General features: G+C 41.7%; 1 protein-coding gene and 1 long non-coding RNA gene across 2 annotated transcripts; both read right to left on the reverse strand.

Annotated features, from left to right (window-relative positions):
- Window positions 1–458: 458 nt before the first annotated feature.
- LOC144682202 (uncharacterized) lies at window positions 459–4,607 on the reverse strand. The gene is made up of 2 exons (XR_013576965.1): window positions 4,450–4,607; window positions 459–1,381 (listed from the first exon to the last, which is right to left on the reverse strand). It is a non-coding gene; the product is annotated as an uncharacterized LOC144682202 (long non-coding RNA).
- An 884-nt stretch (window positions 4,608–5,491) lies between these two features.
- cox4i1 (cytochrome c oxidase subunit 4I1) lies at window positions 5,492–15,614 on the reverse strand. The gene is made up of 5 exons (XM_078544600.1): window positions 15,507–15,614; window positions 12,676–12,755; window positions 10,126–10,290; window positions 6,673–6,804; window positions 5,492–5,749 (listed from the first exon to the last, which is right to left on the reverse strand). The coding sequence occupies exons 2-5, from the start codon at window positions 12,752–12,754 to the stop codon at window positions 5,613–5,615; spliced, it is 513 nt and encodes a 170-aa protein (XP_078400726.1). The 5' UTR covers window position 12,755; window positions 15,507–15,614; the 3' UTR covers window positions 5,492–5,612.
- Window positions 15,615–15,837: the final 223 nt, after the last annotated feature.

Consider the following 15,837-nt stretch of genomic DNA (forward strand, 5'->3'; position numbering starts at 1 on the left):
GAGAAAAGGATACATTGATGGCATCAGAAAGGAGGGCTTGGGGAGGTTTGTGTGGAACTTAAATGTTGGCATTAAGCTGAATAGCTTGTTTCTATTCCGTAAATACTTCTATGCAATGCTATGAAATGCCTCTGCCAACTCTTTAAATTAGCTATCCAATTAATCGCACTCTCCTGTTCTTAGCCCATAGCCCTGCAGAAATAGCTCAGTATGATTTTTCTTCAAGATCCACGAGTGAAGCCCTCAATGCCGATGTGAGAAAAATTGCAAGTGTTAATCAATACCTCATGTTGACACACAAATGAATCACCTTTGGTGTAATATTCAGCTGTCATGCCCTGCTGAGGTATATAAAAAAGGCTCATTGGTAGGAATGTTTACAAGTGTATTATCATTACTGTTTTAAAATGTCATTGCCAGTAATTGAATTTACCAAAACAACTAAATTAGAGCAATAGTTGGAATATGAAGTGTATTTTATTAGTAATTAAGGAGCTTTACAGTGCCAAAAGATTTTAATTGCATCACAAATAGTAAATACACATACTGCATTTTTCTCTCCTGATTTGTACACTTGTGTTGAAAAGTAACAACTTAAAATTTATATAGCACTTTCAATGTCCAATGTACTCTGTTGGTGAAATAGAGGAACTATGCTGAGCCAGGAAGAGGTTACGTCAAAAAGATGTCTTGAGAATGTTTTTAACAAAAGCAGCAAGACACAACCATTTGGGGAGAGAATTCCAGAATAGCAATGAGGTAATTTAAGGTTCCAGAGTAAAAGGGGAGGGGGAACCACAGAAGACCAAAAGGGGAAGATAAAGCTGGAGGAGTTTATGACAATGGGCAGTATTGTTATTACTTTGTCAAATTCCAATACGTTATCAAAATGCCAAAGACAAGGATTTTAAGTTGTTTGTGTCTTTTTTATTCATTCATGGGACATGGGCATCGCTAGCTAGGCCAGCATTTATTGCCCATCCCTAATTTCCCTGGAGAAGGTGGTGGTGAGCTGCCTTCTTGAACCGCTGGAGCCCATATGGTGTAGGTTGACCCACAGTGCTGTTAGGGAGAGAGTTCCAGGGTTTTGACCCAGCAACAGTGAGGGAACGGCAATATAGTTCCAAGTCAGGGTGTCAAGTGGCTTGGAGGTGAACTTCCAGGTGGTGGTGTTCCCATGTGTCTGCATGCCCTTGTCCTTCGAGATGTTGGCGATCGTGGGTTTGGAAGGTGCTGTCTAAGGAGCCTTGGGGAACTCCTGCAGTGCGTCTCGTTGACGGTACACACTGCTGCCACTGTACGTCAGTGTTGCCAAACAGGAAGCTAGTGCATTTCAGTGAAAACATAGGAACAGGCGGTCAATCAGCCCCTTGAACTTGTTCTGCAATACGGCGTGAAGTAAGGGTGAGATTAAATGCAGCAACTATATTTTGTACAGCTAAAAGTCAGCAAGAAGTACACTGAAATAATTGAGGCTGGAACTAGGCCACGAGTAAGGGTTTCAGCAATAGAGGGATTGAAGTATCATAGAACCTTACAGTGCAGGTAGTGGCCATTCAGCCCATCATGCATGTGCACACTATTTGAATGGGCAGTTATGCTTAATCCCACATCCTCACTTTTTGTTCATTACTTTGTAAATCTCATCCTCAAGTACTTGTCCAACTCCCTTTTAAAATTGTTTATGGAATCAGCTTCCAGCACCTTTTCAAGTACAATGGCCAGAATTTTTCAGCCCCTCGTGCCGGGAGGATCTTCCAGTCCCGCAGATGTGAACGGGGATTTCAATGGCTCACCGGCCCTGTTGCAGGAGAGCTGGAAGATTCCGGCCAATGTTTCAGATATCAACAACTCAATGAAAGAAACCTCATCTCTTCTCTGGATCCTTTCCCAATGGTTTTGAATAGATCATTTCTACTTATTGACACAATCCCCAGAGGGAATATCCTTTCCTCTATTTACTCTACCAAAACCTCCTATCATCTTAAAAACCTCCATCAGATCACCTCCTAACTTTCTCTACTCCGAGGAGAACAGCCCTAACATTTCCAATACCCCTCATAAGAGATGGGGTTTGTTCAAGGGTTCAAGGATGGGGCATGCAGGACAGAAGAAAGGCTGAGAAACAATACTGTCCATTCAGGATCAATAAGCAGATTAGCTAAAAATTAACAACAGTACTGTTACAAGACAATTTGCAGCTGAGTGCATACTCTCAGTAAGGCTAACATCCTACTTAACACGTTAAACCTTTGGAAACCACAAACCACTGTAAGCAGCCGTAATTAAGGTTCAGTAGATGCTGAGAAATTTAAAAAGTTAACTGGCTAAAGTTCAGCCCATCATTTCCTAATGTGGAACCTTATTAAATTTACACTGTTGCAATTTTCTGAAGTCTCTGTAGTTATGCTCCTGTTAATTTGGTCCCAGCATCAGATATCCTTTTCTTCCAGTCAAAAATGCTTGAGATGTTTCCATCAGCTTTTGGAAGCAACAATGTTATTTTTTTTTTAAATTCATTCACGGGATGTGGGTTTCGCTGGCTGAGCCAGCATTTATTGCCCATCCCCAATTGCCCTTGAGAAAGTGGTGGTGAACTGCAGTCCATGTGGTGTAGGTACACCCACACTGCAGTTAGGAAGGGAGCCCCAGGATTTTGACCCAGCAACAGTGAAGGAACGGCGATATATTTCCAAGTCAGGGTGGTGAGTGACTTGGAGGGGATCTTCCAGGTGTCGGTGTTGTCCTTCTAGATGGTAGTGGTCATGGGTTTGGAAGGTGCTTCGAAGAAGCCTTGGTGAGTTCCTGCAGTGCATCTTGCAGATGGTACACACTGTTGCTACTGTGCGTCGGTGGTGGAAGGAGTGAATGTTTGTGGATGTGGTGCCAATCAAGCAGGCTGCTTTGCCCTGGACAGTGTCAAGCTTCTTGAGTGTTGTGGGAGCTGCACTCATCCAAGCAAGTGTGTATTCCATCACACTCCTGACTTGTACCTTGTAGATGGTGGACAGGCTTTGGGGAGACAGGTGAGTTACTCATTGCAAGATTCCTAGTCTCTGACCTGCTCTTGTAGCCACAGTATTTATATGGCTAGATCAGTCAGTTTCTGGTCGATGGTAACCCCCAGGATGTTGATAATGGGGGATTCAGTAATGCCATTGAATGTCAAAGGGTGACGGCTAGATTCTCTCTTGTTGGAGATGGCCATTGCCTAGCACTTGTGTGGCACGAATGTTATTTGCCACTTGTCAGCCCAAGCCTGGGTATTGTCCAGGTCTTGCTGCATTTGGACATGGACTACTTCAGTATCTGAGTCATCGCAAATAGTGCTCACTTCTGACCTTATGATGAAGGAAGGTCATCAATGAAGCAGCTGAAGATGGTTGGGCCTAGGACACTACCCTGAAGAATTCCTTATTTTCACAAAAATAAGAACTATATTAGAGTGAAGTGCAATATAAAAGGGACTAATATTAGGAAATAGACATAGTTTGTTATATTAGTATTTTTAGGTGTTGAGTTTTAACTTTAAAGTTTAAGTTTGATTTGTATTTCTGTACCTGTGTTTTAGGGAAAGATCAAATTGAGTTTCAGTTTCACTTAAAAAGGTGCCTGCATTTCTAGCTAGTTTTACGACTTCTAAAGAGAAGGTAAACAAACAAGGGTGGAAGAATTGGGCTGTTGCCTAGCTACAATGGTCCAGAGAAACAGGTCTCTACCACACACAAACTCAAAAGCAAGAAACAGTAGTTTAATTTGGAAGCTGTTGGGAGTTCAGCTGGTTTGGAAGACAGCTGCCAAACAGAAGCCACCTAGAAGGAGCAGGTAGCCAGTTCCAAGCTAAAGATCCCAGAATCCAGGGAAGTGGAACAGCAGAAAGTCCCAAGACCTTATCATCAAAGGACAGACAGGAACCTGGAAAAGGTCCTGTTAAGTGAAGTGAGGGGCAGAGAGAAAGGCTCCAAGTTTCAGATTGAGAGACACAAAAGCTGCAGAAAGCAGATTTAAAGAGAGGATAGCTTGCAAGAGGCAAGAAGGTCGAAAGAGACAACTGAAGGCCTGTAACTCTTTGCTATGGGCAAGCGAAGCAGCGGTACTGTTGACGACTGAGTCGGTGAGATAGAGTTTGTGGAAGACAGCTTGAATGCACATGGTGACCCAGGAAAGAGGAACATCAGAAGGAGAGTTCAAAACCCTGGAGGTGAACCCTTATGGAAGGTGTCTGTGAGAAAGCGTTGGTTTGGGTGAAGACTCCAAGGCGAGGTCTTGGAGAGTGGAGGTTGGAAACCTTATGTGAAAGACTGAGTTCAGTGAGACCGGTTGGCTCATGGTGTGATAAGCGTCTGAAGGGGGTAATTTGAGGAGAGGTCTATGGCATCTGTCACTTGATTTCAGAGTGTGGTGTGTCTGACCACAGGGCACCTATTGGTACATGGCCTGTGTATTTACTGTGAACATTAAAGTATAAGATAGCATTTGTAATTGTGTCATCCTTCTAAATCTGTGTGGGTGAAGGAGTTTTGAGATATAGTTCATCTTTTCTTGTTGAACAAATGTTTTATTCTTTTGTTAAAAGTTCATTAGCTGACTCTTGTGACTTTGTTCAGTAGTTACTCTCCACGTATCTAAACAAACAAATAAAAGTTAGGATCTATCAAGCTGGGTTCCACTCTGGGATCAGACTTGTCCAGGGGTAATCCAACTGGGATCATGACACTAAATGGATAAAATACATTCAGCATTGAACACAAGACTTTCATGTGCAGAAACTCATTGTATTAATGGGATTACAGTAAGTTGCTTAAGACTCTCTCATTTGGACGTGGGGTAATTTGACTTTTATAATGCTGTTTAGGTGACAGTAAACAGATTAAACCTTAGATCAACTTGATTTTTAAATATTGTTTTAAATTCATTATTGGGATGTGGTTGTCATTGGCATTTACTTCCCACCCCCAAATGATCTTGAGAAGGCGGTAGTGGTGGGCCACCTTGGTACAGCTTTAGTGGGCAATTCAGAGCATGCAACTGGATATTTGGCTCAGCTGTGAATAGCCTGCCAACACTGATGGATCTGTACCATGCAAGGTCTCAATGTCTTGAGGGTAGAAGATTGGTGAGAAATAAAAATTCTACAAGTCACAAGTACATCTAGTACACTAACTATTTATATATGTGCAGGTACTATAAGTGGCTGAACTGACCCAGGCCAATTTCTCATGCTTTCTGAAAGGAATTCCCTCTCCACCAATATGTAGTGTAAGTAGAAAATTATAGGATATACATCAGTGGTCAGTTCAGGAAAGAGAGCCTTAAATGGCAGAGAAAAGCCAAGTAGAAAAATAGGTCAAAACATTTCAACCACTCAGTCCAAAAGTTGAACTAGACTTTCTAATGTAATAAAGTACTAGGGTATTGTTTGTATCCTCCCCATCTCAAGTTAAAATTTGCTGCTTTTTAAAAAAAATACAACCAGCAGACAATCTCACGTAAACGAGTCAAGTTTATTATCAAATTTACAGATTAACTCTTGGTTAGGTTAATCTCCTGAACACACATGGGCTCATATTTGAAATGTTAATTGAGTAACTGTTAAGGATTCCAGTGTATATTCATTTCTTCCACTTGTTATTTTCATAATCCCACTTTGAAGCAATGCCTTCAACTGGGTTCATCTGCATGTCCAACATTCTCTTGATCTGCTTTGCCTTCCATTCATCAGAGAAAGTGTGAGGAACATCACCATATACTATGGGTAAGAAACACATATCAGATCACCTACAACAATTAATTTCTCCAGCTGGAATCTAATTCTTGAACAAGCTTTTCACCCTTTTAATGAGAAGTAATAGGAGTATAATTGAGAAAATTATTCAACATATAAATGCATATTTCCTCTGCTTAGAATTCTTGTCAGCTTAATCTAGTGCTTTGACCTTTTTTTGATGGCAGCATCTTAATTTTTTTATTATAGGAACGTTTACTTCATAAAAGCTATGTGTCTTGCTACATTGCTGGAAAGGACTATAGAGTTTTATACAGAAAATTTTGTCAAGTTATTTCCAGATTCTGAACTTAATGACATTTACTCAAGTTAATATATTTGGAAATAAAAGGAAGTCTTTGTCATTAAAATGATGCAGAATTACATAGAATACACAGCACAAATAGACCATTCAGCCCCATCAGTCCATGCCAATATTTATGCTCCACTTAGGCCTCATCTAACTATCAGCATAACCCTCTATTCCCTGTTGCCTGATACGATTCCCCTTAATTATGAGCTGTAACTTGAAAATATTCCTGAATATTTAATTAGTACATGAAATAAAAACTACATACATTCTTAAGCTACTCTTCCCCAAACCTGGGTACACATTCAGTTCAAGCACAGATAATAGAGGAGGTGGTCATGCTGCATATATATATGTGCAATTTGACCCAACATTTTAGTCATCAAAATTTACATAGCTGCTTTTATCTTGTACAGCCAACTTTGCTCTACTTAACATCCTCTGCCAGAAGAGACTGTTCCCCCAATACCGGGTACTCATCCAGTTCAAGCACAGACAGTACAAGAGGTTTTGCTGCATAAATGATACGTGCAATGTGACCCAACCCAAGATTTATATAACTGCTCTTTTCTGGTACAACCAACCTCCTTCCACTTACCAAATACCCTCTGCCAGAAGACAATCAGTCCAGTAAAACCCAACATGAAAAGGACTCCACCAATAACCGTTTTCCATTCATTTGATGACTTGTTCATCTCTGCAAAACTTTGGTTAAAGCGAATGCGATACACTGAGGAAATGAATGAAAACCATCTGAATAAGATTTTTTTTTTAGCATACCTACTCAAAAAAAAAACTAACTTCAAAACAGGAGTCGTTAGGGAGATTTAATAGAGGTGCCCAAATCAGGAAAAGTTTGATAACATTCAGTCCAATGACAGAAGGTTCAGACAAGAGGACACAGTAATTGGCCAAAGAAAGAGGAGTGAAAAGGGTGGGTTTTTTTTAATGTGAGTTATGACCTGGAAGGCACTGCCTGATTGGAGGTGGAAGCATATTTATTTTCCATTCATGGGATATGGGCGTCGCTGGCCAGGCCAGCATTTATTACCTAGCTGCCCTAGTTCAGAGGGCATTTAAGAGGCGGGAGTCATATGTAGACCAGACCAGGTAAGAACGGCAGATTTCCTTCCCTAAAGGGCATTAGTGAACCAGATGGGTTTTTACAACAATCAACAACGGTTTCATATCATCATTAGACTTTTAATTCCACCATCTGCCATGGCGGGATTCGAACCTGGGTCCCCAGAGCATTACCCTGGGTTACTAGCTCAACGGCAGTATCACTACACCATCACCCTTAATAACTTTCAAAAAAGAATGGGATAAGTGTGCGAGGGAGAAAAGTTCGCATGGCTATGGAGAAAGGGCAGGGAAATAGGACGAATCAGAGAGCCAGCAGGCACAGCGGGTCAAATGGCCTCCTTTTACGTGGTATCATTCTCTGATTAAAGCTAGGTTTAGAACCAAAAAGCAAAGTGCAGTTACTTGCTTGCTACACAATCAGCATGTCCCGAAGGCTGCATTTCATTCATACTGACGTGCCTGTTAGGAGTTATTCGGTTTGTTTGCCAGGCTACTAGAGAAAAAAAATGGCATGCAATAGCAAGGTGCTGCACTTTCGGGGTAAGACGGGGAAAGAACTGCACTTTGTCTCACAGCAAATGCTCTTCATTTTCTGAAATCAATAGGTATCATCACAGGCACGTGGAGAAATCCACAACCATCTCCCAATAAAAGAATTCTTAGAACCAAAAGAGAGAACGAACCTGAGAGAGAGGCAAAAAAATAATTGCAGTGGATTTTAAGGATACCAGCTGCCACACAGTTGTTTTAGTAAAAGGATAGAATGTAACCCAAGTAATTTTCAATAACCAGAATATGAAATTAAAAAATTAAGACTCCAGAAAAATTAAATAGCAAATTAGGTTTAAACACTTCGTGGTGGGAGAGGAGGCGGGGGGGGGGGGGCAGGTGGGCCGGTGGGAGAGGAGGCGGGGTGGGGCGGTGGGCCGGTGAGAGAGGGGGCGGTGGGAGAGGAGGTGGGAGAGGGGGGCACGGGCCGGTGGGAGAGGAGGCTGGGTGGGGCGGTGGGAGAGGAGGCGGAGGAGGCGCGGGCCGGTGGGAGAGGAGGCGGGGGAGGGGCGGGCCGGTGGGAGAGGAGGCGGTTGGGGGGGTGGGGGGGGGTTTAGAACAGAAGGAAGCATCACGCAAAGCTCAGGATACTTATCAAGATATCAACAAGAATGAGAGGTGATCTCTGAAACCAAATTTTTAAGAGGCTTTATAGTTGATTATTACCCTGGTTGGGAGCCCAGAACAGTCTCAGAATAAGAGGGTCAGCCACTTTAGACTGAGGCGAAGAGAAATTCCTTCAAAGGGTTTGAATTTTTGGAAATTTCTACCCCAGAGAGCTGTGGACGGTCAGTTGTTCAGTATATTCAACGACTGAGATCTACAGATGTTTGAAAACTGAGGGAAGAAAGAAATAGGGGTAATTGTGCGGCAAGGTGCAGTTGACATAGATCAGCCACAATCTTACTGGCTAGTTGAGCAAGCTCGTCGGGCTTGGTGGTCTATGCAAACTCCTATTTCTTACATAATTATTCTCAAGCCTGCATGTTCCAAAATGGGCTGGTGAGTATGTTACATTGATTTGGAGATGTGCTTTTAACCCCATAGGATACATTCATGCTGCACATTTCGATGGACAGTTAAAAACTGCAAATTTGAATGAAGTGGATCTCATCTGATTATCTTTCAGGGAACGAAAGGAGAGGAGGATCAACTGCAAAACATTGACCAGCTTATCAGAAATTCTTTAGCGAGATATAAATTTAAATGCACATAATTCTAATCTTCTCCGCTCAATAACGAAAACCATCTGTATAACTGTAGTTATCCAGATATAAGATACATAACCCAATAACCTAGCCTGTAAAGGAATTAACCTTGTACAATTTTAAGGTACACAGATCAGACGGCCACCAAGTTAATTCCCAGCCTGCACTGACACAAGCAGATTTCAGTCGGGCAGTAGGAGGCTGGGTAAAACCTATATCATCAGAAAAGGAAACACTTTAAAGGGAATGCTTATGGCTCTTGAAAACAGCTAGCGCAGCAACAGCGGGCTGATTGGCCTCCTAAACTCTAAGATTCTGATTTTATTTGACGAGAATTCTTGGTTAATTACCCAATGAATCTACCCAAAAATTATGCAATGACGCCAGGCGCTGACAGAATGAACTCAGTTGCAACAGCTTCCACTGTCAATTTAACCGCCAATCATCTATGCTCACACAAAAGGCCACTTAGTTGAGGTACCAAGTGCTAATTGTACAAATTAAGGTTAAGTATATACAGGTGATAGGCATTAGGTGATTACATGTAATCAAAGAGACACTTATTGACATTGGTGTGGTCGAGTTAGGCATTTGTAATGTCTTATTTCAATTTTAAATTTATTCACAAACTGAGATTGAATTTGTCTCCTACTTCAACAACTGGCTGTCAGGAGTTTAACACCAGGGAATGGTTTACACCCATGTCTGTTTCTCAGCACCTTCAGGCACAGTGAAGGAGGTGTCAGCTGTGGCTCAGTTCATAGCACCCTTGCCTTTGAATCAGAAGGTCGTGGGTTCATGTCCCACTCCCGGAAACCAAGAACTGTGATTGTACTCGAAAGAGTTGCAATCTGTGACTGTTGATAACTCGAAAGAGTTTCAGGCACAGTGAAAACACTGGCAAACTCAAATGCTTTTGAAGTTACCTAATGACCGAATCCTAAGATGTGCCAACCTGAATTTTCACACCTCTTATTTACAGACATCATGAACAACTTGGGTAAATAGATCTCTTCCTTTAGTATAATAATGTAGTGTACTTATTGAAAGTACCTGGTGATTCATGCAGTCAAACTGTAGTTGAATGGAGGTAAACTAGCCTCAAACCCTCAGCATTGCACCCCGACCCCCTCCCCTCCAACCAACCACCAAATGAGACAGCTCCAATGTCAGCATGCAGTTTGCACAACATCACTTCAGTTACTTACACTGTAGCTTCTCATCGCTGGATAGAGAAACCCAAGAACTTTTCTCCTTCTCCTTCAGGGACTTCTGCTCGCCAGACAGTTGATCCACAAAGTCAAGGGCTGTAAGCGGCTCATCTTTGCGATCGTAGTAAGCGGAAAGTGAAAAATCGTCAACCTTTGCAACACCTGCAGAGCCAAGAGTCATCAGTATACAAGATTAAACACAAGCATACCTACAAAGGAAATGCAGCATTCAACATATTTTGGATCATCTTGTGGTTTCCCTCCTCTTAATGTTTGGATTAATCTCCCAGTCTTGGTTAAAGTATGCTGAAACCAGTTACTGATCATACAGTTCAGTATTCATACTACAAGTAACAAATGATAAGCAAATGCTACATGGCTACGTGTTAAACTAATATATAATGTGGTTAGTGTAGCTTGGGCCTTACTGTTCTCTACATAGAACACACTCCAAGAGTTAATGATCTTAGCTATTTTCCTGCTATCAGTATTTTTGACAAGATCATAAATCCCAGAGCTTCTGGTCTACATTTATGATCCAGATATTGATCTCTAATGTAAGCTTGAGTTTCCTCAAGACGCTAAAAATAGGACAGAGGATACAATTTCCAGAAGTATTTAGTCATCTATGGCAAATTAAATTTAAATTTATTCAAATATAAAATCTTACGCTTTCCACATTCCAATGTACATAATATTACAATGAATGGGGCTAAATTGGCAGGCAGACTTAAGAGGAGACTTAAATATGGGAGACCAATCACTTTGTGTCTGCACAGGCTGGAAGAACAATTGAAATGAAGTGCTGGAGCATATTGACAGAACAGTAGAGTACAAGTCTTGAGGTGATACTGACAACTGATTCAATTCTGTGCATTTCACCAACAAAAGCACTGTTGCATACAGGCACTGCAAAAGGTCCATAACAGAACAAAACTGGTCACAATTAACAAGGTTTAATGATTAGAGATACTCAAGGACTACTGTCTGAAATGAAAGGTGGACCTCAAGAAGTAGTGTGAAAGATTAAATGCTGCAAACAAGAAACCTAGAACATTACCTCAAATTGAGTCAGTCAAGTCAAATTTGATGCCAAATTAAATTTGTGAAAAACACATTTTAAATTGGTACTTGGAAAGTCAGCTTTGAATATTTGGCCAGTGTAGTAGCAGAGGCAAAATTATTAGATGCAAAATGTTAAATGCAAACGGAACTACAATTGCAGAGAGTAACAGCGCTAGAGGGCTGAGCTCAACAGCCTTTCTTGCCCTTGACTTATGTACTTAGCATTATTTTACATTGTTTGTGGAACAACCTCTTTTAGACAAAAGTACCACAGAGTGATTCACATGAGACACTCATTACATACATTTAGGATCAGGATGCGACCTGTGCGTGTAGTAGAGTTGAGAAATGTTAACACTACTGTAGGTTATATTCTCAGTATCAGCTCCAAGTTGCATGCCTGCATAGTAACCCAAAGTCCCCACACAGGCTGTGCACAAGTTACAAACAAGGAGGTGTAGGCCTTTCAGTCCCTCGAGCCTGCTCTGCCATTTAATAAGTTCATGGCTGATCTGATAGTAACCTGAAATCTGCATTCCACCCACCCCCGGTAGCTTATCACCCCCTTGCTTACCAAGAATCTATCCACCTCTGCTTTAAAAAATTCAAAGACTCTGGTTCCACCACCTTTTCAGGAAGAGAGTTCCAAAGACCCTAAGAAAAAATTTCACCTCATCTTTGTTTTATATGGGTAACCCCTAGTTCTAAATTCTCCCACAAGAGGAAACATCCTCTCCACATTCACCTTGTCAAGACCCCTCAGGATCTTATATGTTGATCCCTTTAAGTTGTACAAAAAATTTAAAGGAGCTACACATTTAAATAAATCACCCACCCACTTCAAAACAATTAGAGGGTAAAGTGGCTCCAATCAGTGCTGCTGCTATACGGATTAGGAATGTTGATGTTAGCTTTTTCAAATCAAACCACACTTCAAACTTTAGTTTATTCCCATCTTTCAGCACAGCAATCATTCACTAGCAGAGCACTAATATACAGTACACAAGTTTTGACTGAATAAAATTAGGTAAGCATATTTATCACTGAACCATGAACAAAAAGCTATTGTTTTAATTTAGACATCAGCCTAAAAAAAGGCTTGGCATTGAAATATCTAGACTGATTTTGATGCAAAACTTCTGGCACTGCTCCATCAGTGAAAGAGGAGATATGACAATACATCCTGAATAGTTTTTTAATTTAAATTTTCACAGATTTCCAATGAAAAAATTACAAAAACTAGCATCACCCCTGAATGTCATCCATTGTAAGGTGCTTACACCATGATCATTGGTAAAACCAAATAAGCATCGGAAACTGAGTTATCACAAACATCTAATACTGCATTAGTCGTGAAGTAAGACAAAGAACCAGCAATGCAAATATCATTCAGAACATGCAATCAGTAAATATTAGATCAGCATTCTAACTTAGCACTAGAATTTAGAACCTCTGACCACAGATACTTATTTTGCAACTCACCTTGTCCATGGACTCGCATGCAAACAGAAGTAGAAAGTGCACGCTTGGTGATGAGGCTCAGAGCCCTTGAGGCCAACATCCTGTAAAGGTTTTACAAAGCACATTTGTCAGGGCATTCTCTACTGTCAGTAGCATGGCTAGAAAGTATTTATAAAGTAAAAGTCTGTAAGTATCCAGCACAGCAGGTAGTAGGGGTTACAAATATCAAAGCTTTGATGATTCATGAGCAAGGCCAAAGTTCTAACCCAATCACCTTCAAAATGTGAAAGAGCAACCTTCAGAAATGAACAGCCATTAGTAAAACCAAAGGTGGATTGATCAGATGAATCCAGTCACCTTTGGAAATATAAGCTGTTTCAATCAAAAAATACAGGCCCAATTTAACATCTTAATTTTCCTTATAGGAAGAGTTGTATGGCAGAGGGCTCGAAGTTCATGGTTAATATGTATTGGTCATTTGCAAACTGAGCTAAAGCATTATTAAGAGTGTTGGAAGTAAAATAGGCAGTGGCACCTCTCATGGCCTGACGACAGAACAAACATTTCCTTGACTGTCCTTCCTTCCTTAGTTCAGTGAGAGGGCCCCCAATGGCACTACTGCAGACTATTAATCCTAGTCACACAGAAAAGTAAAGGTGTGTGCAAATACACAAAAATATAACCTGCATAAGTATTCAGATTATCAAACACAATTCTTGCAAGGTATCTTTGATGGGACACACTTTTGGTGTAAAGCTGACTGAACAATACCCAGTATGACCTTGCATGATAATTTTAGAAAGACATGAACAGGGGGAATTGAAATTATCTTGTGGCATTCCTACTCAATCCAGTTAAGTGTTCACACCCAGAATGACTATTTCCTCAAAAGATCCACTGTAATAAACTAGCACAAAGATTCCATCCTGTGGTTTCAACTTCCCTGATTTATATGTAACTAATTCAAATTGACACTTGGAGGTTCACACGTTGGCTAGACCACAATTTATCACCTATAAACTAACAGAACCCATGATAAATAATCCTGTAGAAAGAATATTCTATTGCGGTGTAAGGCAACTATGCAAAATTTAGTTGCAGAATGCACTCCAACAACAGTTATGCAACATTTGCACAACAGGGAAGAGGAAGTATTTGGGGTTGAGTTTAATATTTAAATTTATAATCCTCATAATTGCCAATGGCTGCAGTAAGGATCCAATCAGACAGTACTGCCTGGCTGGAACCAGACTTCATTTGTCCAAGTGGTTGAATGGCCCACTGCTGTCTCTATGACCCTTACTAAGGACTGGTATAGATAGTATCACAGCTCAAGTCACCAGAATCCATGGGGAAATTCAGACTGAATACAATGGATACTCCCAACTATTAAAGTAAAATGGAACTGGTTATCACTGGTTTAACTTCCATGATACACCATCAAAAGATGAAAAAAAGTAAAAATGTCATGAATACTAATCACGTACTGCTGGAATATACCTTAAGATTCAAATACCTTCATAAATTCTTCAAACCTTGATATCAGAACACCAAGTTATTGCCCTGCGAAACTCCAACTTATTCCTTAGCCTATAGTCATCCTAAAAAGTCAAACTAGGTAAGCAAAAAATAGCTTCCAAATATTATCACTTTCAAATATTCTCCTTATGGAAATGCTGCCGACATCAGATTCACCTCGGGTTACTAAGGAACAACCGTTTCTTTTTAAATAAGGCATACATTAATGTGCAGCGTAAATAATTTCAGATGGGCAGTGCTTCAGAAAATTAAGCATAGGAACTTGTAACCCATCTCGTCATAAAAACCCAAGTTAGAGACAGGAATAGGAACTTGGCTCATTCTCTTCTTTCAAACGAACTAGCTTGAATCAGTCACCCTGATTCAACCATTTAAAAGCTTGAGGAAAAGACAGACGATCGAATGACAATCACACATCATTGCATTGCAGGCAGTTGGACTCCAGGCAACAACCCCAGTGTGCAGGCACACTTCCGTTTAAAGACTGCCCGCTGCACCAATTTGAAAACAAGTTTTTTAAGCTCTCCGCCATTTCACCCAAATCTAATCATCTGACTGACCAACCAACAACAGCTAAGATGGCTTAGCACTTGAGAATTCTGCGAATTCATATTTTTCACAGTTCAGCTGCCAACAAGGGGACCTGATATCTTCATCTGGTTGACATCAAGTTCAACCTTTAATAATGCAACGTTAGGGTTACACATCAGTGACAGGCAGTTGATGGTAGAGAATCCCATCACTTACTCCTGCTTTGCACATAAAATGCAATGCATTAAAAACAACGGAGGCCAAGGCTACCATTGAAGAATGGTCCCCAAGGGTTAAGGCAGCTGGTCTCTCTCTCTCTCTCTCTCTGTGGGGAGGTGTTTCTGCATGGAAATCTTATCACAGGGCGGTTAAGGATGTCCTTTGTAGGTCAATTAGCTCCACATTTCTAAAGCTGCAATGTTATTTCCGGGTTTGACAGGCCTTGTGAAAATGGGGCAGGTCCCCGAGCCTTGTCTCGCTCGCTGGGGGAGGAGGGGGGGAGGGAGGCCTGGCAGACGGGGGACCCGTCCACCCTCCACACCCTCCAAGCTTCCCGGGCTCCCCGGCCCCGGCTAGGCCGCAGACACCTCGCCAAGGTCAGGACAAGCCGCCGGGCCCCGCTCAGGGCCGGCTCCAGCTGCCCGGAGAGGGGACAGCCGCCTGGCGAAGGACGGACCAGCACCGGGGGACACGACAGCAACCAACCCACCCACCCGGACCGGCCCGGCCCAGCGGCTCCACCCAACCCCCTCCCCCACCTCGGGCCAAGGACAGAGACTCACTCGCTGAAGACGCCAAATGGAGCTCAGACAGCGGGCAGAGAAAGCGGAACTGAGGCAGTGTTACCGGAAGTAGCGTCACATCCACCCTGCAGCGCAAAGCCAGCCGGGACATACTACCCAGCCTCGAGCAGTAGAGGGAGCAAATCCAGCCCATTGATATACAGAGTGTATATGGGCTGAGTGTGAAATATCACACAGTGTATATGGGCTGAATGTGAAATATCACAGTGTATATGGACTGAGTGTGAAATATCACAGTGTATATGGGCTGAGTGTGAAATATCACACATTGTGCATGGCCTTAGTGTAAAATATCACAGTGTATATGGAT

The sequence above is a fragment of the Cetorhinus maximus genome, chromosome 6 (genome assembly GCF_964194155.1).
Source record: "Cetorhinus maximus chromosome 6, sCetMax3.hap1.1, whole genome shotgun sequence".
In the NCBI taxonomy this organism is placed as follows: Eukaryota; Metazoa; Chordata; class Chondrichthyes; order Lamniformes; family Cetorhinidae; genus Cetorhinus; species Cetorhinus maximus.